Raw genomic sequence first — 24,916 nt, forward strand, 5'->3', positions numbered from 1 at the left:
TCTAGTTTAATCCCCAACGACTTAAAAGGCTAACGATGAGTTTGTTTTTACACGAAGCTCGAAGAAGACCGAGCGAGTCTGAAAACCGAAACCGGCCCAGGACACGCAGATGACTTCCCCGGGGGTTCGCTGGACCTGCCGCACGGCGGCACAGGCATCCCGCGGAAACAAGCCCCCAGCCCAGCTCAGGGACGACTCCGCCGGGGAGCCCCCGCCCCGGGGAGCCGCGATGGGGGGAAGGGGTGGCGGGGTGGAGGAGGGGCGGCCGGCGGACGCCCCGCCCACGCCCCGCCCACGCCCCGCCCACGCCCCGCCCCGCCCCGATTATAGCCGATGACTCAGGGCGGAGCTCCGCATCCAACCCGCGCCGCCGCCAACTTCGCTGGATGGGACCAGAAGTTTCTAGCCGGCCAGTTGCTACCTCCCTTTATCGGCTCCTTCCCCTTTGGCAGCGAGGAGGCTATTTCCAGACACTTCCAGCCCTCTCCGGCCACGTCACCCGCTCCTTTAATTCATAAAGGTGCCCGGCGCCGGCTTCCCGGACACGTCGGCGGCGCTCCCGACTCTCCGCTCCGACCGCGGCCAGCGAGCGACCCTGCACCTGGAGGTCCCGCACCCCGTGACCCCGCGACCCGGCACCCTGCAACCCAGCACCCCGGCGGCCGCCCCTCCGGGCCGACCCCGACCCAGCATGAGCGCAGCCACCCACTCGCCAGTGGTGCAGATGGCGTCCGGCAACGGCGCCGGAGACCGCGACCCCCTGCCCCCCGGCTGGGAGATCAAGATCGACCCGCAGACCGGCTGGCCCTTCTTCGTGGACCACAACAACCGCACCACGACGTGGAACGACCCGCGCGTGCCCCCCGAGGGCCCCAAGGTGAGCAAGGCCCGCGCCGCACCCTGGCCAGCGGCACCCCCTCCATCGACGGCCAGTCTGGGGACAGGGCCGGGCGGGGGCGGCTGCACTGGGCCCGGCTGCGGGGACGCGAGGCGCCAGGTGCCCGCCGGCCGCAGCCGGTGCCTCGGAGGTCAGTGAAGGCCTCCTGGGACGCACGGATCCCCGGGAGGACGCCAGCTCCCAGGCGGGGCGGCCTGCTGCGCCCCCCACGAGCCCCCTCTCCAGGCCCGCCCTTGGCCGGCGTCTGGGCCAGTTTGGGGAGGTTCCCAAGACGACTGCCCTCCCTGGGTCGGGTTTGGTTTCCGGGGGTCGGGCGGGAAGTGGGACCCGCGTGGTGGCACCAGGTCCCGTCCACCGGCTCCATTCGAGGGGCCCTGGGCCAGGAGACGACGGGTGGCCGGCCTGCTCAGCACCAAGGCCCGGGCCAGGCCCTGCCACGGTCTCCACCCGGCTTCCAGGGCGCAGATCCTGGTTTCACTATGCTGGCCGAGCTTTGGCAGACGCCAGGGAACCGTTGGCAAGCTTCTGTGGGGGTCCTTTAGGGTCTCTTAGGAATTTTACATCCTTAAGTTCCTGAACTTGGTTGAGGGTATCTTGACTTCACTCTCCCATCTCAGGCTCAGAGTGACTCAGGAGACTGATGTAAATGCATTCCTTTTCTATTTTTTTCCCTTCTGTATTTGAAATTAAAACTGTATTATTGTTTGAAAGTTGTCTTCACTACGAATATATTGGAGTATGACTTGTTAAAAACAAAATGCAATCTTCCAGGCGATTTCTAAACTGAAGATGCGAGACTGTCTCCTAGTTGGCTATCGCCTTAGATACTGCCTCACCCTGTTCAGAAAGAGATTTTTTTTAATACCAGTACAGTCCCTTCCTCCTTATGCTACTAAAATGTTTAGGATTTGTTTCTTATCCCCAATACACAAATAATTTAGTAGTAATACTTTTGTTTTTGTATTAAAAGTATGTCTCATTTACTTATACGCAGGGGTGTATACACAACTTAACCCTTAGAACCATGAAAATTTGAAAATACAAACTTGGAATGAGTCCGTTAATTTAAAAAATTATAACTAATTGTACTGCTCTTGTAATTTTCTATAACTTTGAGGTTTTTCAAAACGTAAAGCTTGGCAAAAAGAAATAGACTTGTAGTAGTGTTACATTGTCTGGGCAAAATAAAAGACATAAAGAGCTGGTAAGTTATTTTGAAGATTTAAAAATTCACAGAATTAAAAATGTTTTATAAACCATTCTTTTAGAAGAAAAAAATCTGTGTTAACCGTCTTCATTTTTATGTGGTTTTTGCCTTTAAAATATTTATGAAACTCTGGTGCCCAACAGTGGGATATTGTATAATCAGCAGCTTACACTTATAAGAAATTAATTGTATATTTATTCCTGAAAATTATTTCAAGAGTCTGTAATTAGCTGGGATGGACATAACCATGTATTCCTTTCGCTTGTCTGTTCAGCCCATTATTGAGTGAAACTAAAGCTCATTTCAAACCAGCTCTATTACTGCAGCCTGCAAGGATGTAGATCTTTACTGAGGCAAAAAAAAAAAAAAAAATCCTGTCATTTTGAGGCTTCCGTCCTATAGAGACAGGAAGAGTCAGAATCCACTGGCGTCGCTGGTGGTGAGTGTAGATCAAGTATGAACATATCCACTGTGAGTTCACTGTGCATGCCACATCGCTGGCACTTTGTTTTCAACTTGAAACTCACCCAGCAGGTTGAGATCTTATGTATGATGGATGGGTTAGGCTGTGGTTTTACAAACTTTTTCAAGGGGGAAGAAAAAAAAAACAGATTAAGTTACTATTATTTTTCTCAACAAGTAGAACATAAGAGCTAGTAAATCAGAAGTTTGATGCTGTAAATGTTGATTTGAAAATTTAACAGAATTTTAAAGTCGAAAGATCGTTAAAGATCTTCTAGCTCAGTCTCTATTTTTCTGAGAAAGAAACCCGCAGAGTTCCCATGTGTTTCCAAAGGCCATTCAGCCAGTACCAATAGCCAAGAGAGACCTACATCGGAAAGTCCTAATAAGAGGCAGTTTATTGTTCAGAAGGTAGAAGAGTCTTAAATTTCTATGAAATTTAAGTGTGAAGCGTGCAGGCTGGAGTTCTTGATTGTTTTTCTGCCCTTCTGACTACTTGGATGGTGATGGCTGGATGTGATCAACTCAAGAAAAGAGCTGCTTACCATCTTAATTATTTGAGATTTCTCAACATGGCACTAGAACATAAGGAGAAAACTAACATTCACTTCATTAGCTCTGTGGGCTTCATGGCTTTCAAGACTGTGCTTTGATGTACGTAGAACAACTATGTGACTAATTCACTTTAACTTCTGTGAATGACACCTTACTCCAGAATAAATACAATGAAAAATCTTGCAGTCAGTTCAGTCGCTCAGTCATGTCTGACACTTTGGGACCGCATGGACTGCAGCACGCCAGGGTTCCCTGTCCATCACCAACTCCCGGAGCTTACTTAAACCCATATCCATCGAGTCCATGATGCCATCCAACCATCTCATCCTCTGTCGTCCTCTTCTCCTCCCGCCTTCAGTCTTTCCCAGCAGCAGGGTCTTTTCCAGTGAGTCAGTTCTTCGCATCAGGTGGCCGAAGTATTGGAGTTTCAGCTTTAGCATCAGTCCTTCCAATGAACATTCAGGACTGATTTCCTTTAAGATGGACTGGTTGGATCTCCTTGCAGTCCAGGGGACTCTCAAGAGTCTTCTCTAACATCACAGTTCAAAAGCATCAATTCTTCAGTGCTCAGCTTTCTCTGTAGTCCAACTCTCACATACATACATGACTACTGGAAAAACCATAGCCTTGATTAGAAGGACCTTTGTTGGCAAAGTAATGTCTCAGCTTTTTAATATGCTGTCTAGGTTGGTCATAACTTTTCTTCCAAGGAGTCTTTTAATTTCATGGCTGCAGTCACCATCTACAGTGATTTTGGAGCCCCCCAAAATAAAGTCTCTCACTGTTTCCATTGTTTCCCCATCTATTTGCCATGAAGTGAATATCCTTTACTAGCACTTTATATCAGAAATTGGTTTCTTAATGCGGATTGAGAAAAGAGCTCTGGCAAAAGACAAAGGGTGATTTTAGAGGAACTGAGCTCAGAAGACCCTCTGAGCATCCTTACCTTCCAGAGAAGATGCTGTCAGTCAATAAAGAGCTATTCACTGAACATGAAAAACAGAGAAAGCCCTCTTGAGGGGAAGACAGTTTCTGGGGTGTTTGCAGTTTAATCGTATGGGTAAAGGAATGAATTTCTTGGAAGGAAGAAGACTAGAACTTTGTGTGTGGTTTAGTCTTATTTGTTGTTGTCTTAGAGTTTATCCTCTCCCGTTTCCCTGAGGTGTTTAGCGTGACCTTTCATCCCACTTTTAAAGAGGGGGCAAGTGAAAGTGTCTTGCCCTTCACTGCAGAGGCAGGACAGCTAAAGGCAAAGGCTTTGGGCTTACTCCAGCTCCACTCTGAGGATCTGAACCTCCCCACCTGCAGTCTTCCTAGATGTCAATTTTCTGTACACGTGGGCTGCCCACTAATCTCCTGGCAAGTTCCTACCAGTCCAGGCCCCTTCTCTGGCAGAGGGCTTGGCATCCTCTTCTAGATGTACAGTTTCTATATAGGCCGCTCCTCTGGCTCACCTTGTGAAATAAACAGAGGCCAGATGCTTTGGAGTGTGGTGCTGTGCCGCTCCCTGGGCAGAGGAGCAGGGCGGTTCTAGCTTTTCCTGTCCCGGAGGTGCCTGGGCACGGATTCCTGAGCTTGGCAGTCTCCAGGGAAGCCTGAGGAGAACACAGGTTGCCAGCTGTGCGTACTTCCTTGTTGGATCCAGGTTGCTCAGGGTAGGACCCAGAAATCTGTATGTCAAAAAAAGCTGCCCCATTGGTTCTTGATTCTGGCGCCCGGGCACTTGGGAGTCACTAAAGGACAATGATCCCACATCCTAGAGGGGGTGGCGTGGGGGAGCTATGTGAGCCTTGCACCTGTGTGAGCCTTGGCATCCTCACGGGAGCCTGCTTCACATCTAAACCTGTAGAGCCATCGCCCGAGCCTCCCTTCCTTCCAGGTGAAACTCAGCAGGTGCCTGAGTTTCTGGGGGTGACGATGGGGGTGGCAGGGGGAGGGGTGGAGCCTGGCAGGGTGCCAGTGCCAGGTGTGGGGAGGTGATCCCCAGACCCTTGTGAACCCCAGGAGAAGCAGGCCAGAGGCTTGCCCTGCCAGCCGAATCTCACCAGTCATTTGACAGATTATCCTCAGGCCCTATAGGAGACAGGTATGAGCATCCTTGCAGAGGAACTCAGAGCCAGTTTGTATTTCAGTTGAATCAGAGACCCATTTGTTCCCCTTCACGTTCAGGAGAGCTTCCTGAATATTCCAAGAGATGAGATCATCTTATGGTTTGCAGATCGATCGCAAGCTCTTGTGCCTCTTAGAATCAGAACACAGGAAAGGAGCGACCATTCTTTCCTTTGTATTTCCAGCCAGTTGCAGTGACTCTGGAGCAAATGTCTGTATCACAGATGAATAGCAATTTGCTGAGGGTTTGATAAAGAACATGGCCAAACAAATGCCTTCGTTTGTTTCTCAGACCTTCATTTTCCCCTCTAAAGAACAATCCGGGTTTGGCCTATGCAAGACCTGACCAGTAACTTGTCCCCTGTTTTGTGGTGTATATTTGCCCTTTACAGGGGGTAGAGACAGTATGCAGGAACTCTGACGGCAGTTGACGTTAGCCAGGGCCGGGAAGGCTTAGTTGTTTGATGCTGTTGGGGCTGCCTGTGAGTCAGAAAGCTTCATACCACCCATGAGCCTTGATTAGCGTTGTCCTCATTTCTGGAATGACACACAGTTGCCTTATATAAACCACTCTACACGTTGGTTCCTTCCCATTGACATTTAAAAACGACCTGGCATTTTTCATAAAAATTAGGAAGCCATGCATAAATCCAAACCTGCTCTTTCTCCTTCATAGTTTTGACGTGTTAATGTTGCTCTTAACGTGTTTAAGATGCCTTCTATAGAGAAACTGGGAGCAGTAGCTGAAGGCTTTGCTTATTGGGAACCTCTGAGGATCCTCTAGTGCTGATGAACTGCAAGGAAACCTCTCTCATCCCCGACAGCGGGGTTCTCCAGGCCTCCCCGGCTCCCCATGGCTCGTGAATCAAGTTTGCATGCCCGTGATCCTTTTGTTTCTCAGCTCTCAGACAAAAAGCTGGACTTTGGAAGCGAGGCTCCAAGTCCCCTCCTTTTGCAGATGTGAAAGTTGATCTCCAGCCCTTGTTTGGCGTCGTGCGGCCTGGTGAGATAGCTGGTGGTGTTCAGTCTTCACATATTTCTAGGACGATTTCTTTGGGGGCCTCAGCAGCTTTTCGGCTGGTCAGACAGCTCACAAAAGCTTAATCAGAGAGAATTTCTGTAGGAAGGGAGGAACCGATTATTTTTCTGTCTGTCAACACCTTTGTAGACATGTGCCAGACACAGGTGGGTGCTTTTACAAACCTTACCTCTTTAAACCCTCAAAGGCACTCACGAAGGTGGAAGCCATCAGATTCACCTTATACACGAGGAGACAGACGTGGAGAGAGGGGAGGTGCCCGGCCTGAGGCCTGTCAGCTGTGACAGAACAGACTGTTGTGAGCAGAGCTTTACCCCCACCCCAGGTGACAGACTCGCTGCTAGCGGGCCTGGCTGCTTCTTTATACTTAGACCTTTATACTCCGATCTCGCCGGGCACAGCCCCGATTTTAAACAGCCTTGAGTCCATCTCCTACAGCTCGTCAGGCACATTGGCTCCTTTCCTGAGCCTGGGTCTGAGCTGAGAAGACAAGCCCTGGTCTCCGCTCCTTCATCTCTGCCGAAATTTTTTGAGTGCCCGCTCTGTGCAAGTCATGGTGTTAAATGTCATGCAGAGGACAATTCTGCTTCCTTCAGGGCCATTTTCCACAAAGCATTTCCCCCATCTCTCGGGTTAGAAGCAGCCCGTCCCGGCTCTGGACGCCACATTACTTTCAGTTTGAAACTTTCCTCCCAAAAGGCAGCACGTTCCTGCTGTGCCTCAAGGTCACGTCCCCTGTGGGCTGAGCGTCCCAGAGGCAGACTCTGCGTCTCTTTCATCTCTCTGCCTCTTCAGGGCCTGGCAGGGTCCACGGGCTCAGTATGTACAACTCTGTGCGGAGAAGAGGAAAACGTGGGCCTGGGCTCCGGAGTGGACAGGCTGTTGAAGAAAAGCGTCCCTTACTGACGTGCGTGTTACAGGAAGCCTTCTGTCGGATCCTAAGCCGCGTCAGCCTCGTCCCCGAACGTCTCCCAGTTGCAGGCTCCTTTTTATTGAATTTCTGAATGGCCTTTTCTCCTCAGGGGACTTAAGTATTGATTCCCTAAGTTCATCCTTACGTGTCTGGAGGCGGTCTTTTTTCCGTCCCCGCCAGTGACACAGCATCTTAGAGCCGGCCTGCCAGGGAGGCTGGTTGCCGTCAGCAGCCAGACGCCACTACGCCAGTGCTGTGCGAGGAGCCTGTCTCCAATTTTTCTGTTTGTGAGGCTGGCAGTAAGGTCAGACGCTGTAGAGCAGCGAAGCCTCTTACTCACTGTCCGTTCTGAAGAGCCCAGGATTGTAGATTGTTCACTGCCTCCATATTATTTTGTATAGTGTGTGTGTGTGTGTGTGTGCACTCAGTCGTGTCCGACTCTGTGTGACCCCATAGATGGCTCCTCTGTCCCTGGGATTCTCCAGGCAAGAATACTGTAGTGGGTTGCCATTTCCCACTCCGGGGGATCATCCCAGCCCAGGGGTCAAATCCACGTCTTTTGTGCCTCCTGCAGTGGCAGGCGGATTCTTTACCACTGTGCCACCTGCAAAAGCCTATGTACATGAAGTGCCTCCTGAGAGCTCCCCACCCAGAGCTGCGTCCTGAGTGAGGGAGATGAGACTTAGCCCTGAAAATTCCCTCGCATCCTGTTGAAGAACAGGCATTTCCTATTTTGAAGTAACTTCCTCGGTTTCTTGAAAATTTAAAGTAGAATTGTTGTATTTTTTCCAATTACGTTAAAACTTCTTTTTTGGACAAAGAATGAATGAATGGTTTAGAAGTGGAAACGGCAGGAAGATAGGAAAGAACATGTGTGTAGCAGGGAAGGCAGCCACATGACTGTTTTGAATGTTCCAGATTATCCCACGGAGCCCGAGGGTCAGAGTAGGACCCGGCTCTGCTATTGGGCTGGACCTGGGTTCGCTCCCAGCAGAGGCCCTGGGCTGGGCCTGAGGAGGCTCCGGTCTGTGGTGACTCAGAACTGAGTGCCCCACTCTCGCTGCCCTGCCTCAGCCAGGCGGTGACTCAGCATTGAGCCTTGGCTCCTTGACCCGGAGCACACTTGAACTGAATGTTCCAGGTCTGCGCCTCAGCTCAGCTCCACCGGGTGAAGTGAAATGCTTTCCCTCCTGCTGCGTTTTCACCCCCGGGAAGACTAAGGCTTTGCAGACCTTTGTCGTTAGCCAGCAACAGTCATTAATTCCACAGTGTACAGATGTGGCAGGAATAGCGAAAAGGTTCACGTGTCCAGTGGTCTCAGGTAAAATCACTCGCCTTCCCCCCCAGCCTCAGTCTCCCCTTCTGAGAAATGGGCGTACACCAGTACCCATCCAGCAGGGTTGTGAGGAGCCAGGGCCTGACTGAGGCGTGTGTGCAATCTGTGGGGAGAGCCCCAGCCTCCACCAAGAAGTCGGAGGGGAATCTTGGAGAGACGCTCGGCTTCCCCACACAGTGGAGAGTGCTGGGTGGATGTGGGTCTGCCGATTCCCAGATGGGCGTGAAGTCTTGTTTCCTGAGGCAAGGGCTCCTCTTACGGCCACTGAACCACCTCAGCTGACTGTCCTTACGCCAGTGTCTGGATGTCCTCAGCACCCTTCCCTGGGGGTTCCCATGCCCCTCGTGGGGGGTGCATAGGAGCTGGGCAGGAACTCAGCACGGGGGTCAACCTTCTGGAGCCTCAGCCAGACCTGCAGCCCTCAGCCCCAGCAGCTTGTGGCCTTGGTCCCAGATCCACTGCCCGAGACAGGCCAGGGCAGTTGTGTGTTCTGTTCTTCAGGGAGTGCTGTGTTTACCCTCAACCCTGTCTCCTCCAGGGGAGGGTCTCTGCCTGGGCCTGAGGACAGTGCCAGCAGGAACCAAGTGCCCAAGGGTGTTGGGGGGTGCATCAGCCATGTGCACAGGTGTTCCGGATCCTGCCCTAAGGGGTGGAAGGAGAGGGAGGGATTTTCTAATTGTCACCACCCTCTTGAGGGAGTGTGGTTGTTGGGGAAGGAATGCATTGAGAAGCTGCTTAGGATGGGGAAGGAGTCCCCCCCACAGAAATTCCCCCCAAGGCTGCCACCATCTGTCAGTCTCCCTTTGCTTGAGCTGTGGTTGATGAATTGGAGATTTTTTTTTTCCTATTGGGGAATTGTGTTTTATGCAAAATGCATGTCCAGTAAAGCCAGCATCCTGATACAACAGACGCTATGCATGGCTGGCCTCTGAGACAGAACCTTGAGAAACCAATGGAAATGTACCCATGGGGGTGAAGGGGTCTCTTTATCTAAATTCAGACAAGACTTTGCTTCCTGATAACGGAGATTTCAGGTGTTTTTCCGTCTGTGACTTGTGGCGTTAGATTGATTAAAGCAGATCCCTACCTTTTTTTTTTTTTCCTGAAGAGGAAGTAGGTAGTTTTTAAAATTCCCTGAAGCCACTGAGTTCAGGAGCTGAACTCCTATCACCCAGGGTTTTCTTCTTGGTTTTGCAGCCACTTCCCCTGTGACCTTGGAAACCCTTGAGGGGGGCTCCAGGGAGAGAAGGACTCTGAGCCCCGAGCAATCTCTCCAGCAGGGGACATACTCAGCTGTGACCTGGAAACAACTTACATGCCATGGAGGGACACCCTGGGGATGTTGAAGGGACACCAGCAGATCTTCTACTCCTAGGTGACTCCTTCTGCCCCAGCCTGGCTTGGCTCTTCCCCCTGGACCTCAGGGGCATGAGTGCAGGCACTACAATCATTGAAGATTGGGTGCTGATTGTCTGCAAGGCAGCCCGTCCAGAGTTGGGGACCCTCCTGAAGGCAGAGGAGAGTGTAGGGCTCAGGCCTCTGGAGTTGTCTTTGGCTGTGTTTGCTTCCAATATGAAACATTAGATAACATGTCTTAACAGAGAAAATGGCAACCCTGCTAATTAGTGCTCTTAGGACTCTCAGATAAAAGGGCTTCAAACTTTTAACAGGCTCCTTACCAACTTGGGTGAGACCACTGAGGAATTAAACCTGAATTTACAACTTTCTGAACAGTAGGCCCAACCAGCAGTTGCTTGGGAGGAGCTGGGTCCATCAGTGACTATTTGTGGAATGGAAGAGCGCGGTTATACAGGGCACAGGACAGTTCCGAGCTCACCGAGACTTTCTTGTGCCTTATTTCACTTAAATTTGGCAACAGGTCCTGGGAGGCATGGGGATTTTTATAAGCTAGGGGGCCTGAGTCTCAGTAGCAAGGAGCCCTGTCCGAGAGCACACAGCTGGCAAGCAGGAGGGCGGGATTGGAGTTCAGGATGGCATCTTGGAGACGGGGGCTCACGCTGGTTCATTCCTACCTGTTGGGACACAGCTACAAAAAGAAGCAATGTCATGTTTTTTAAAATAAGTTTTCTCTAGTAAGAGCCACTCCAGTACTCCTGCCTAGAAAATCGCATGGATGGAGGAGCCTGGTAGGCTGCAGTCTGTGGGGTCGCTAAGGGTCAGACATGACTGAGCGACTTCACTTTCACTTTTCACTTTCACACACTGGAGAAGGAAATGGCAATCCACTCCAGTGTTCTTGCCTGGAGAATCCCAGGGACAGGGGAGCCTGGTGAGCTTCCGTCTATGGGGTCACACAGAGTCGGACACGACTGAAGTGACTTAGCAGCAGCAGTAAGAGCGCATAGGGACATCCATCTCAGTAATCCCAGGAGCAGGTTCACATACTTCTTTAAAAAAATTGCTGTTGGAATATAGTTGATTGACAATATTTTGTTAATTTCAGGTGTGCAGCCAGGTGGATGAGTTATCCATTACCTATGGCCACTCTTTTTTAGATGATTTCCCCGTGTAGGCCGTTACAGATGTATTGAGTGGAGTTCCTTGTGCTATTCAGTAGGTCCTTGTTAGTTATCTGCTTTATGAACCATACTGTGTATATGTCAATCCCAGTCTTTCAGTTTATCCCCCCCTTCCCTGCTGGTAACCGTAAGTTTATTCTGTACATCTGTAACTCTGTTTTGTAGAGAAGCGTACATACTCTGATAATGGGTGTATTAGATAAAACCTTCACTCACCTGGGACTAGGTTGCTTAGAGTGCAGACTCTTGTCCCCGCAGCAGTGCTGTGAATAGACTCTGGTGGATGTGGACTTTGCTTATTATCCAGAGTTTGCCTGGTGTCTGTTACATGCCCCAAAACAGGGCTGGGGGCAGTGGAAGAGCCCCTTTTCCACACTCCAGTGGGAGCCTCGAGTTTGGCTGTGGGGATGTAGGTGTCTGTTTATATATCACATTGGCGATAATTCCTGTTTCTTTTCTGTGGGCTCTAATGCCAAATGGAAGGTTCTGTAGGACCTTGCAGCCCGGGTCTCTGTGTGTGCTTTAGAAGGAAGCTTTTCTTTTGTTTAGGTTCCGGCCTGAGAGAGGCAAGCCCAGGCCACTTTATTTTGATCTAGGTCCTTGCTAAATGGGGAGTCCCAGGATTCTTATTTCCCTTCATCTTTTTTTCCCCCTTGTTTTAGAAGTCTTGAAAGTATCATTAATAAAAGTCACCAGCTAACAGGCATGAGGCTCTTCTGGCCTAAAAACCCAGTTAATAGAGTGTGTCCTACTTAAGACTCCAGGGCTGTCACAGCGGTGGTGCTCTGAGTTGCCTTTGTGGCTGTTCCCCTTCATTCAGATTGTGGTTTGTAGCTGCCCAGCCCACGTTTTAAAGAACACTGCACTGTGGAGCTGAGGCTGGGGCTCACGGGGGCACGGTTTTCAGGGCTTATGGTCCCAGCCTGCTTTTAAGGTGCTAAATCTACTGCATAGCACAGGGAACAACTCCTCTTCCTGAAACTTGGGGCACCTTGAGTTCCAGCGATTTCTGATGTGATTTAACTGAGTACAGTTAAGAGGGATCATTTTTAGATTTCTGCAGCATATATTTTTCCTTGGTTTTGAGCCTTATGTAGATGTTTACAGCTAGGAGAGATCTTGGGATTGGAGGTCAGCGAGAAGGTCAGCTGGAAGGACCCTCGTTTAGAGCTGTGCTCCCAGGGCTGTTGGGGCTGGGTTTCCCCACAGACCTTCTGAGTCAGACTTTGTTAGGACTGAACAGCGAGTCTGCTTTTTTTTTTTTTTTTAAATTTCCTGGGTGTTCCAGACACCCCTAGAGTCTGAGAACCACTGCTTTGCATCATTTCACAGCTCAGGAAACTGGGGGTGTTGGGGGGTAGGAGTAAGCTGTTTCCATAGTGCCTTCTTAGGGGCAGAGCTGGCTCTGGGACCACGTGCAGTCTCTTTCCAAGTGTGCTAGCTGTCCCTTAGTGCCCACGCTGTTACTAAAAATCAGTGGTGAAGCGTGGTCGTGCTCTCAGAGTCCCTTGGACTGCAGGAGATCCAACCAGTCAATCCTAAAGAAAATCAACCCGGAATATCCACTTAAGGACTAATACTGAAGCCGACACTCCAGTACTTTGGCGACCTGGTGGGAAGAGCTGACTCACTGGAAAAGACCCTGACGCTGGGAAAGACTGAGGGCCAAAGGAGACGGGGGCGGCAGAGGATGAGGTGGTTGGATGGCATTGCCGACTCAATGGACGTGAGTCTAAGCAGACGCCAGAAATAGTGGAGGACAGAGGAGCTGATGTGCTACAGTCCATGGCGTTGGGAAAGTCGGACACGATTTAGTGACTGAACAGCAACAACAATGAATAAATAAGACCTGTTTGTAAGCCACACCTTGTCCAAGCTCAGAACCTGACCCTGGGCTTATCGAGTAATAATACCTGATATTTGCTCGGGCAGGTTTTGGGTCATCTGAGGCAATTTTTCCTGCTTTTCATCCTGGCCTTCTCATGGAGTTGTTTGGCACCTGCAGAGGATTTTAACATAATGTCCAAAGAAGAAGAATTGGCCAGTTCATTTTATAAATTAGTGCAGTGAGATAAGCAGTGGGAGTCAGGCTCTGATTTCCTAATTGGATTTTGTATGAATGTATTCCTGATGGCTCTGCCCGCAGATAAGGATAATGAGCTGAGCTGACTGGAGGGTAATTCCTGTGATGCTGTCACGGCTCCTCAGGAAGCGAGGCAGGCGGTGATGAGGAAGCCGGGCCAGCCGTTGTCCTTTTGGTCACTGTGCTGGCACCCTGTCCCTATCGCAGGGCCTCACAGGAGCGAAACCCCCAGGAGACCGAGGCCCCAGTCCCCAGTGAAGTCAGGGCAGGGCAGGTTGTGCGTCTTCTACGAAAGATGCCGGCCAGCATAACCAAGAGGCTTGGGCTTGCACTTGAGAACACTTCTTACGGGACTAAGGAGACATGTTGTAGATGTTTTCTAGGGGAATTATAAATATTTCTAATATATATTTATTATATATAAATATGTTTATGTATATTTGAACGTATAGAAAGAAAGTGAAGTCACTCAGTCATGTCCGACTCTTTGCGACCACATGGACTGTAGCCCACCAGGCTCCTCCATCCAAGGAATTTTCCAGGCAGGCGTACTGGACTGGGTTGCCATTTCCTTCTCCAGGGAATCTTCCTGACCCAGGGATCGAACCCGGGTGTCCCGCATTGCAGGCAGACGCTTTACTGTCTGAGCCACCAGAGAAGCTGTTTGAATGTATACTTATTTTAAACACATAGTTACATAAATATAAATACTTCATTATAAATTAAACATTTTAAAGTCTTTCTTTTTTCCCCCCACTCTGGAAAAAAAGTACATCTTTTCTTTCACTTGACTGTGATGAAACACCACAGAAGGTAAAAAGGGCAGTGTGACTCTTTGGCTTCTGTGTTTTGGCCCGCAGACCTGAAGCATTTGCCGCCGACAGGGCTCTAAGGAGAGCAGAGTGGGAGCGGAGGCAGCATCTGCCCCTTTGCGGACCTCGTCACGGGTGGGCGTTTCACTCGGGTTTAAATTTCCATTCACGTAGAAGCATTAGTTTTCTGGTCCGTAGATGTGAGATGGTTTTTTTAAACTTACCTCAAGCAGTGTTTTCTAAACAAAGCCTGCCACGCCCCCAGAGCATCAAGGCCGCCTGCCTTCTTTTAGACGTGACGGTCATGAAGAGACGCATGGGGTTTTTATTAAATGGCATCAATGAGCCGTTCGTTTACATGGAACCGGGAGTGCAGACCTCAGGTCTGTAGGAAAGCAGCCTCCGGGCCTCTCCCAGCCTCCCTTCTTTCCAGCTTGGGCCCCTGACGCCCCCGCCCCGGCCTCCAGCGGCCACACGCTTCCCTCCACTGACCCAAGCGTGGCACTGCTTCCAAGACCCAGGCCAGGTGTTGGCAGTGGGCCCGCTCTAGGACCTTCTGGATCCAGGGGCTTTCCCCCAGGAGTGGCCAGGCCTCTCTAAGGTTTCCAGGCCCCGGGAGGGTCTGAGGGGTGGTGGGGGGTGGCCGCCCTCACGGGTTCAACCTGGGTAGTGTGGGTGGACTGAGGCAGGAGATGGGCAGTGTGGGGGCTCCAAAGACAAGGAGACTGTGAGAGACTTCTCATACATGGGTGTACACTCGTTTATCTCCACCACTCCGAAAGAGAGAGAACCTTTCCATCTCCTCAGAAGGTCCCTTCCCAGACGACTGCTATTTCCTCCAGGTGTGTCCACCTTCCTGATTCCGGGCACCACCGGTTAACTGAGTCCTTCAGGTTTGATTCCTTTGACCCTTGGGCGTCTTGAGTCGAAGCATCCTGTGCCCATTTAAGAAGGGAAGACCTCTCAGCCCCCTGGGCAAACCCCTCTCCATGGGCTCTCGTAATAGCTCACTGCAGATCTGTGAAGTGGGTATTGCTCGCAAAGGGGATTAAGGCTCACAGAGGTGAAGAGACTTACCCCTGATGAAAGAATGGTTACTAACAGAGGTTATGAAAGAACGCGAGCCCTCTTTGGGAAACCCCACCCTACTAGAAAAGCCCAGGTGGGCGCCTGTGCTCTCCAGGTGGTCATCCTGTTTGTTTCATGCGGCCCACAGCTGGCAGGGATTGGGCCTTACTGGTTTGTAAACCATGGTACCCAGTAGCTCAGGAGCAGGGCGTTCACCAGGGGCCAGCCAGCGGACGAGGGCTACTAACTGGCCCATCTCTGCTCTAGTGCGTGGCCAGGAAGAGGCCAGCAGGGACACCGCCCCCCGCACTTGTCCAGGCTCTGCTCCAGGCTGGAGGGACGGTGCCCCAGGGCGAGGACAAGGTGCCCAGCTGGCCTGTGATGAGTCAGCACCCAGCAGCACGGGCATCCTTGAGTGCTGCTGCTGCCTCCCTTCTGGTGCCCGTCTCGTGGCAGGAATGCGCTTCTGAATGTGACGCCTGGACCCACTCCCTGCTCTTGGGTGACCCGAGAGTTAAGCAGGCTAAAATAATGCCGCCGCCCTGAGCACGTGGGTATTCTAATCTGAGAGTACCGCCTGTCTGCTGGTGTCCCCAAGGACACAGCGACACCCGGGCCTCTCCTGAGTGCTGGGAGGCCCCTGGGGTGGCGAGCTCAGCAGGAGGGTAGAGAGAGGTTCACAGGTCTGAAAGATCAGGGCTTGCCCTCCTTGTGACCAGCTTTGCCCCAGCAGGAATAGAGCCTCAAGCCTACTGGTATTTGCCGTTCAGGGGATGCCTCGTAAGGAGGCTTAAGTTTGTCCACTTGGATGCATGGAAGTGGCACGAATCCTCAGCCCCTTCCTCTGTGAAAGGACCCTTTAGTGCTCAGGAGATGGTCAGGACAGGAAGCCGCAGGGGTCCCTGGCTTCAGTCGCCCAGCCTCTGCTTGGTGAGGAGTGACATTGCCCGGTGAGTGACTGGCCAGCCTTGTTGTCTGAAACAGGATCTTTCTCTGTGGTACATCTGGAACTTGGCCTTCTCAAGGGTCCCAAAATAGCCAGGCCACTGAAGGGAGAACTTCATGAGAGGGCATAGGAGGGACCCCAGCCACTCCTCGCCAAACAGGCTTTGTTAACATCACAGACCAGCACAACTAATCCCTGGGTTTTGTTCTCATCCTGTGCCTCTTCTGCGTTCCTTGGGTATCTCCGTTTCTTGCTGCTTGTTCTGAAAATATTCCTGAGGAGGCTGCCTGCCCGCCGCTGCCCCTTCTCTGCAGATTGCTGAGCTGCGGCCTGTATCGGGGTCCCATGCGAGTCTGCGTTGTCAGGAAATGTGAGGACCATTTAGGAAGCCGAGATGCTGGCTGTAATCCCCTTAGCAAGTTGGCATTGAATCCTCCCAGCATCTTCTGATCTGGGTCTCTGAAGGTTTGGGAGGCTATCGGGGACTCTCCTGTATGCAAGGCTGCCTTGTCATCCAGAACAAAAACCTGTCTTACCAGTTCAGTAAACTGGGACTTCTGTGCTCCACAGATACCTTGCTTGTCTCTTGCTTTCTCTTGATGCTTTTGGTTCTTAAACTGCTGGGCCAAAAGCAACTTCAGCAGGGGAGGAGGGGTCTGGAAGGAGTAGGGATCAGGGGAGGGACCCACAGTTTCTGTGCTCAGCTGTCCTGGCTCCTGGCTGGCACTGTGGGGCCCAAAGTCACTCTGGAAGATCGGAGCATGTGGCATTATGCTTTCTCCTGCTCAGGGCTGTTTCCTTCCCAGTTTCTAACAGGTTTGTGTGTCTCCTCTTACTTTTAGGAAACCGCATCCTCTGCAAATGGGCCTTCACGGGAGGGCCCCAGGCCACTGCCCACTAGAGAAGGTCATGCCGTGTACCCCCAGCTCCGGCCAGGCTACATTCCCATCCCTGTCCTCCATGAAGGCGCCCCAAGCCGGCCGCACCCTGTCTTCGCCTACTCCCAGCCCGGGACGCAGCGCTTCCAAACCGAGGTGGCTGCAGCGGCTCCCCCGAGATCCCAGTCACCCCTGCGGGGTGTGGCGGAAACCAGCCAGCCAGATAAACCGAGTGCACCAGTGGCAGCTGCTGCAGCGGCCCAGCCTCCAGCCTCCCATGGACCCGAGGTAAGGAGAGGCCTGGCTCATAAGCCTGTATGACCGTGACCTGTGAGGGCAGGGGGAGGAGATGGCGGGGGGAGCTGGGTTTCATTCTTCCTGGCCTGCCCCAGACTGCAGATGACCCCAGATCCTCATGACGGCCCCTTGAGATGTGGGGCATCGGGGCCTGGCTGGTGTCACCTAGCAAAGATCGCTTGCTGACAGCCACACGTCCCCCCAGCATTTCACAGGCTGGTTTTTCAGATGAGCAGAGATTGTGGTTTGTTTCTGTAGCTCAGGAACTGGGGCTCAAGAAGGGCTAAACAGCTTGGTCCAAAAGCATAAAGTCGGAAGTGGCATCGCAGGGCCTGGAAGCCTGGCCTTTTGGCTCCTCCTATGGTACCCTCATTCCCACTGAGCTTTCTGTGTCAGAAACACAGAGAGACTCTGAGTCATTTCACTCAGTTCAGTGTTCACGGGTGAGTGTTAACTGCTCGGAGCTACACTGCCGTGAAAATGAGACCGCATGCCTGCCCTCACAGTGTCCGCTGTTTAAAACAAAGCATAAAATTATTTTTTCAGGTTTTAAGCCAGAGGTCAGCACTTCCTTGCACTAACATTTAAAGCGTAGTCCTTAACCTGGTTCTTAGCTGAGACTTGAAGGCCAGTGGACCCCAGCAGGAATCCTGAGCCATAGGCCCTCTGGGTTTTCCGGTTGGCGCACTATCCCGTTGTGTCCCCCGCGCTGCTCTTGAGCTCAAATGCTCACTCCAGGTGAAAAGCATAGTTAATGGAGGCATCAGGTGGTACAGTGGTGAAGAACCCGCCTGCCAGTGCAGGAGGGGTAAGAGATGTGAGTCAGATCCCTGGTTTGGGGAATTCCTCTGGAGAAGGAAATGGCAATCCACTCCAGTATTCTTGCCTGGAAAATTCCATCCACAGAGGAGCCTGGTAGGCTACAATCCATGGGGTCGCAAAGAGTTGGACATGACTGAGCACACACTCACACAGGAGGCACTTTCCCTTTCTTGGAGAGGCGGTACCTATATTTGTAATGTTTTTGTTGTAAAAATCAAAAGTGATGCGTCAGTCAGAGAAATCTTAACAAATTTAACCTATCAGGGGCCTTAGAAGCCAGCTAGGGAAACATTCTTCTGCTTTTCCAGAATAGAAGGTAGGCGGTCAGGAAGGGAGAGGGGCCTGGCCTGCCTCGGTCCACATGGGGACGTGGTTCCCGCTGTCCCCTGGGTTCTCTGGGGATAAGCAGGAAAAGAGTTCAGGAAAGAGGAAATGAAGTGACAACAATAACTAAAACTTAGTGAGCACTTCCTGTGGGTGGCGCTGGTGCCAGACACACCCACTGATTCTTTTACAGAATCTTCAAGTCAGTCGGGTGAGGAGGGGTTACTCTTTTCTGTACTTTAAATGCAGCTCATTAACAGTAAAGAATCTGCCTGCAACGCAGGAGACCAAGGTTCAGTCCCTGGATCCGGAAGAGCCCCTGGGTAAGGGCATGGCAACCCACTCCAATATTCTTGCCTGGAAAATCCCATGGACAGAGAAGTCTGGTGGCCTTAGCCCATGAGGTCACAAAGAGTCAGATGCGACTTAGCAACTAAAACAACAGCAAAGCTATCGGGCTGTTGAGAATTTGAGCCCAGGCCTCTTGACTCCTGAGTTCCCAGTCTTAACAGTACATTTGGACACTGGAAAGGCTTAACAGATGGGAGGTTTAATACAACCTCCCATCCTGAGCAGGCACGTACTGGGGGCAGAGTTGGAGAGCCAGGCAAGGGTGGTTCATAGGGCTGTGTGTCTATGTTCTGTGTCTTACAGCGGTCCCAGTCTCCAGCGGCCTCAGACTGCTCCTCGTCCTCCTCCTCAGCCAGTCTGCCTGGCTCCTCCGGCAGAAGCAGCCTGGGCGGTCACCAGCTCCCCCGGGGCTACATCTCCATCCCTGTGATACACGAGCAGAACGTCGCCCGGCCAACAGCCCAGCCATCCTTCCACCAAGCCCAGAAGACGCACTACCCAGCTCAGCAGGGCGAGTACCAGACGCACCAGCCCGTGTACCACAAGATCCAGGGGGATGACTGGGAACCCCGGACCACGTGGACCGCATCCCCCTTCCGGCCTCCTGTCCGGGGTGCGTCCAGCCGGGAGGGCTCTCCTGCCAGAAGCAGCACACCGGTGCCACCCCCGCCGTCTCTCCGTGTGCAGACCGCAGTCGACAGGCCTCAGGTATGGGAGTCGGTGTCGCAGACGGGCTGGGGCGGCATCTCTTCAGGGCCGGAGGAGCTCTGTGCAGGTGTCCTGGGTCCCCTGCCTTCACCAGCCCTTCCTGGGGAGACCGAGATGCTGGGGAAAATGCTGGTCACCAGCAGAAATGCGGGCGAGGGCTGTGAACCTCCGGTGCCTTCTACAGCTTTTGCTCATTCTTTATTGCAGCTGCCTCGGGGGCAGAGTTCCAACCACCGTGGTGGGGAAGGTGGGCAGAGCACAGCGCCACGCACCTGGGGCCCAGGCGTCCTCTGCCCACCATGCCCTTTCAGGACCCTGCCATGCCCCACTCCACACTCCAGCTGCAGCCTCCACCTGCTGCCTCACGGGTACCCCTTCTGTACCCTGCTGGCCCTTTCATCTCTTGTCTCCTCTCTTGTGTCTGCTCACACTGAACCCACTTCCCGAGATGCCTCCATGATCTAAACTTTTCCCATCCTCCAAGGACAAGCCAGTCTTGCCGCTTCCGTGCAGCCTCCTCATCTTTTCCCAGGGTGCCTAGTCTCTTGCAGTTCAGCATCTGATTATTCTATGCATTTCAGAAGTGTTCATCTGCTCTCTTCAGCTCTGCTCTGACCTTGACCACAGGCAGCATGTCTTACTCCTTTCTCCTCCTTTGCAGTAAAGGACCGTGTTGCCTGGCTGATGCCCGGCCGGCTGGGTGGCTGGGAAACCTTCCTGCCTATCTGGTGGAAGTCACAGGCAGGGCCCGTTTAACCTTCGGTAGAGGCATGCACTAGATTTCCAGGTGGCACTAGTGGTAAAGAACCCAGCTGCCAATGCAGGAGATACAAGAGACGTGGGTTTAATCCCTGGGTCAGGAAGATTCCCTGGAGGAGGGCATGGCAACACACTGCAATATTCTTCCCAGAGAATCTCATGGACGGAGGAGTCTGGCCGGCACAGTACACAGAGTTACAAAGAGTCGGTCATGACTGAAGCGACTTAGCACAACACAGCGCAGAAGTGTGCAAAGCAGTCTTCTAGTTTCAGAGCCGCAGCATACCCAGCAGCCAGGGCCCCTCAGCTGCTGAGTGGATTCTCAACCACTGTTCTTAAAAGGAAAGTCTCCTGTAAATAAATGGAGGGCATCTTCTTCCTACAAATGGGAACACTGTCCAGGGCCCTCTAACAGAGTGCTTTGCTGTTACTGGCTTTTGTTTTTGTTTTGTTTTTAGCTTTTCTATTTGGAAATGATTCCAAACTTACAGAATGGAAGTCCAGTATACGTGAAGGTCATGAAAGCAAAGATTCAGCCATATTCACTGTTAACATTTTACTCCATTTGCCTTGTCATTTTTCCTCTCTCCATATATCTATGTTTTTGTTTGAGATTTAGTTATAAATAACATGCCCCTGTACCCCTAAACATGACAGCAGATGTTTTCCTAAGAGAGCTACCTTCTCCTTCATAACTACATTAGAATTATCAGATGCAGGACAGTTACAACATCATTGTCTCATACACAGTTCATTTCCACATTTCCTTTAGAGCAGTTTCCCCCTTGTTCTAGGATGTAGTCTAGGATCATGAGCACTGCATGCAGGTGTCGTTTGCCTTTAGTCTCCTTTAATCTGGATCAGTTTCTCAGTCTTTTTCTGCTATCATGACCTTGAAAAGTTTTTGAAAAGTACAAGCCAGAGGGCACACCCCCTCTTAAGTGTTTCTAGAGTCACTTATTCAGCTATTGCTTTAAAGCCCAAGGAAAAGTGTGTGGCTAGTTCATGAATGCTAAGGGCCAAAGTTGAGGACTTCTGGTCAGCAGAAGAGATTTGATGGAAAAGGAGGCTCAGTTCAGTTCAGTCGCTCAGTCGTGTCCGACTCTTTGCGACCCAATGAATCACAGCACGCCAGGCCTCCCTGTCCATCACCAACTCCCGGAGTTCACTCAAACTCATGTCCATCGAGTTGGTGATGCCATCCAGCCATCTCATTCTCTGTCGTCTCCGTCTCCTCCCGCCCCCAACCTTTCCCACCATCAGACTCTTTTCCAGTGAGTCAGCTCGTCGCATGAGGTGGCCAAAGTATTGGAGTTTCAGCTTTAGCATCAGTCCTTCCAATGAACACCCAGGATTGATCTCTGCTGGAATGGACTGGTTGGATCTCCTTGCAGTCCAAGGGACTCTCAAGAGTCTTCTCCAGCACCACAGTTCAAAAGCATCAGTTCTTCGGTGATCAGCTTTCTTCACAGTCCAACTCTCATATCCATACATGACCACGGGAAAAACCATAGCCTTGACTAGACGGACCTTTAGTGGTGTTCAAACAGCTACGCGTCCGTCAGATCCTTACTTAAACTCAGTAATCCTTTCAAATGGGAAAGAAGTGCCCATTTGCAAAGCTGGCGGTGTTTCCTCTCATATCTTTCCTATATATTTTATGTAATTGGTGAAACTATTTAATCCTATTTCCACATAATCTTACTTGTTTGTAGTGGCCTCCCTTTCACAGCTTGTTCAGAGATCCCATGTTGGAGGCTTGCAGAGATTTGACCTAATTGAATATTATAGTGGGATTTAGTGTTTTTAATATGGAATATTTTACAAATATTATAGTCAAACTCCTATTTTCCAGTTGAGGAAATCAGAGTGTGTGAGATTTTTTAAGGGATTTTTAGATATTCATTTGAATGCTAGATGAACCAAGTTATTTCTGTTACAGGCATAGTTCATTTTTTAAAATATGCCTCTAGCTTGGAGAAGGACATGGCAGTCCACTCCAGTACTCTTGCCTAGAGAATCCCAGGGACATGGGAGCCTGGTGGGCTGCCGTCTATGGTGTTGCACAGAGTTGGACACAACTGAAGCGACTTAACAGCAGCAGCAGCACTTTATAGTCACATTAACGAGTATCTAACGTTAAAAGAGTATCTCAGCCTCTGTAGCCATGTAGTCTCTGGAGGTGCTGTACTGTGCCAGTATCAGCTCTGGCACAAATATATCCAAGCAGAATTCTTAGAGGGTTACCCATTTGGGGCATCTTGCTTATTCTCAAAAAATACATCAGTCTGGGCAGAAACCACAAGGCTGTCATAGGTTTAAAAAAAAAAAAGACGATTATAACTTTGCTGAAACAAGAGATGGGAAAGTCACACCCTGAGCAGAGACTGTCAGACAGAAGGGGAACAAGTGGCCATTATTACTTCACAGCTCCATCACCTGAAAATCTGAGTCACCCAGGACTTTGCTTTGAGCTAAAGTAACTCAGGAGTCAGCATGAGTTTGGGGTATTTTCCTTTTTGAAAAATTACGTTGGTTTTCTTTTCATTGCCATAAGAATTCCATCTCCAGAAAAAGTCAGTAAGAGATAAAGACTTGAGCGACCAAGGTAACAAATGGGAGCATAACAATGGTTTGGTTACAAATGATGCACGTGTGCTGGTCATGCTGAGTCTCTTCAGTCATGTCCGACTCCTGGGGACCCTGTGGACTGGAGCCTGCCGGGATCCTCTGTCCATGGGATTCTCCAGGCAAGAATACTAGAGTGGGCTGCCATGCCCTCCTCCAGGGGATCTTCCTGACCCAGGGATCGAACTCACGTCTTGATGTCTCCTGCAGTGGCAGGTGGGTTCTTTACCACTAGCCCCACCTGGGAAGTCCCATAATACATGATGAATACCATATTTTATTCTTGTAACTGGTGTTAGTTGACTTTGAAAATCTCTCTTATACTGTTAAACTTTTTGAAAGTTGTTCCCATTTCCTTCTAGTCAGTACTAGCTACAAATGACCACCTGCAACTCTCAGCCATTAAAATTGTCCCTGTGTTGTTCTTCCCCGCAGCCCATGACCCATCGAGCACCTTCGCCTGTTCCCCAACCTGAAAACAAGCCAGAAAGCAGGCCGGGCCCGACTGGACCAGATCTCCCTCCCGGACACATCCCGATCCAAGTGATCCGAAAGGAGGTGGATGCTCAACCTGTTTCGCCGAAGCCCCCACCTCCCTCTGAGAAGGTGGAAATAAAGGTTCCTTCCTCTCCAGTGCCTTGTCCTCCTAGCCCTGCCCCTCCTACCATCCCCTCTGCTGTCCCCTCTGCCGGCCCCTCTGCCGTCCCCTCTTCTCCCAAGAATGTGGCTACAGAAGAGAGAGCAGCCCCCAGTCCTGCCCCTGCAGAACCTGCACCCCCTAAACCAGGAGAAGCTGAAGTGCCCCCAAAGCATCCAGGTGTGCTGAAAGTAGAAGCCATCCTGGAGAAGGTGCAAGGGCTGGAACAGGCTGTGGACAACTTTGAAGGCAAGAAGACAGACAAAAAGTACCTGATGATAGAAGAGTATCTGACCAAAGAGCTACTGGCCCTGGATTCGGTCGACCCAGAAGGACGAGCTGATGTCCGCCAGGCCAGGAGAGATGGGGTCAGGAAGGTTCAGACCATCTTGGAAAAACTCGAACAGAAAGCAATAGATGTCCCAGGTCAAGTCCAGGTTTACGAACTCCAGCCCAGTTCCCTTGAGACCGATCAGCCACTACAGGAGATCATGGAGATGGCAGCAGACAAGAGCAAGAAGAGTCCTGGAGATGGAGAAGACCCCAAAACCGAAACCCAGCCGCCAGAAGCCAAAGCAGCAGCAACTCCAAACCCCAGCAGCACAACAGACACAACTGCTAACCCGGCAGCACCATAGTCTCCACGAAGTGAGGAGTCAGCCCCGGAGACTGGGAACTGATTGTGTGCTTTAGGGAATTATAAGTTGCATGCATTTCAGGGACTTAAAATCAGTTGGTTTTTACTCTTCATAGCCGCTTGGTACGCAGTAACTTGGGTGGAGGCAAAGCACACTAATAAAAGGGCTAAAAAGGAAAATGATGCTTTTGTTGTGTTCGTATTCCGTACAAATAAAGAAGTTGCCTGTTACAAAAGTTTAATAACCCTATAGCTTGTTGTTTTGGAGCCCTCTCTGTATGGGCCCCATGTGTTAGCCTTGGATGTGAACTGTCTTTCTAGCTCTGGATTGAAGGAGTTTATTTTGGCTGGGGGGAGTAGATGGGGAGTCAGTTTCTCATCACTAAATATGAAGCCCGTTTTCAGAAATGTTGCCATTTAATGGGGTGATTTTTGTCATCTCATAGCTATGATACTTTAGATAGAATAAAATGTGTAAGGAGCCATAGAAATATCTGTATGTGGGATGACTTTAATGCTATGTGTAAAAAGAAAATAAAGTAATAATGTAACTCAAAATGTCTTCTGTGATTTCTAAATTTTGAAGAGTGGCAGCATCAAGATAGACTTGCACTGGCTTCAGGAAAAATAAACAGCGGATGCGTTTACAAGCCTGCTCTGGGATTTGTGACATCCGTACTGGTGCAGCCCATGAGAAAATGAGCCTTGGTCATTTTTCTGTCTCAGGTTGAAGCTGGAACCCAGGAAGACCCAGGGCTATAAACCCAGGTAATGGGAATGTGCCCATCACACCTCTTCTGACTGCCCCAGCTGAGGTACGTCTCTGCCCACCTGGCCCCACCAAGCAGCTGCATGGGTTCAAAAGTGCACAGAGAAACCAGTTTCCAGGATTGCCTGAGGTTGGCCC

At 50.9% G+C, this 24,916-nt stretch overlaps 1 protein-coding gene across 1 annotated transcript; it reads left to right on the plus strand.

The window, feature by feature from the left end:
- Positions 1-352: 352 nt before the first annotated feature.
- BAG3 (BAG cochaperone 3) lies at positions 353-24,567 on the plus strand. The gene is made up of 4 exons (XM_055424535.2): positions 353-877; positions 16,811-17,134; positions 18,944-19,348; positions 23,171-24,567. The coding sequence occupies exons 1-4, from the start codon at positions 692-694 to the stop codon at positions 24,008-24,010; spliced, it is 1,755 nt and encodes a 584-aa protein (XP_055280510.2). The 5' UTR covers positions 353-691; the 3' UTR covers positions 24,011-24,567.
- Positions 24,568-24,916: the final 349 nt, after the last annotated feature.

Source organism: Moschus berezovskii, chromosome 12 (genome assembly GCF_049115385.1).
Source record: "Moschus berezovskii isolate FMDL1 chromosome 12, NW_MosBer_1.0, whole genome shotgun sequence".
Taxonomy (NCBI): Eukaryota; Metazoa; Chordata; class Mammalia; order Artiodactyla; family Moschidae; genus Moschus; species Moschus berezovskii.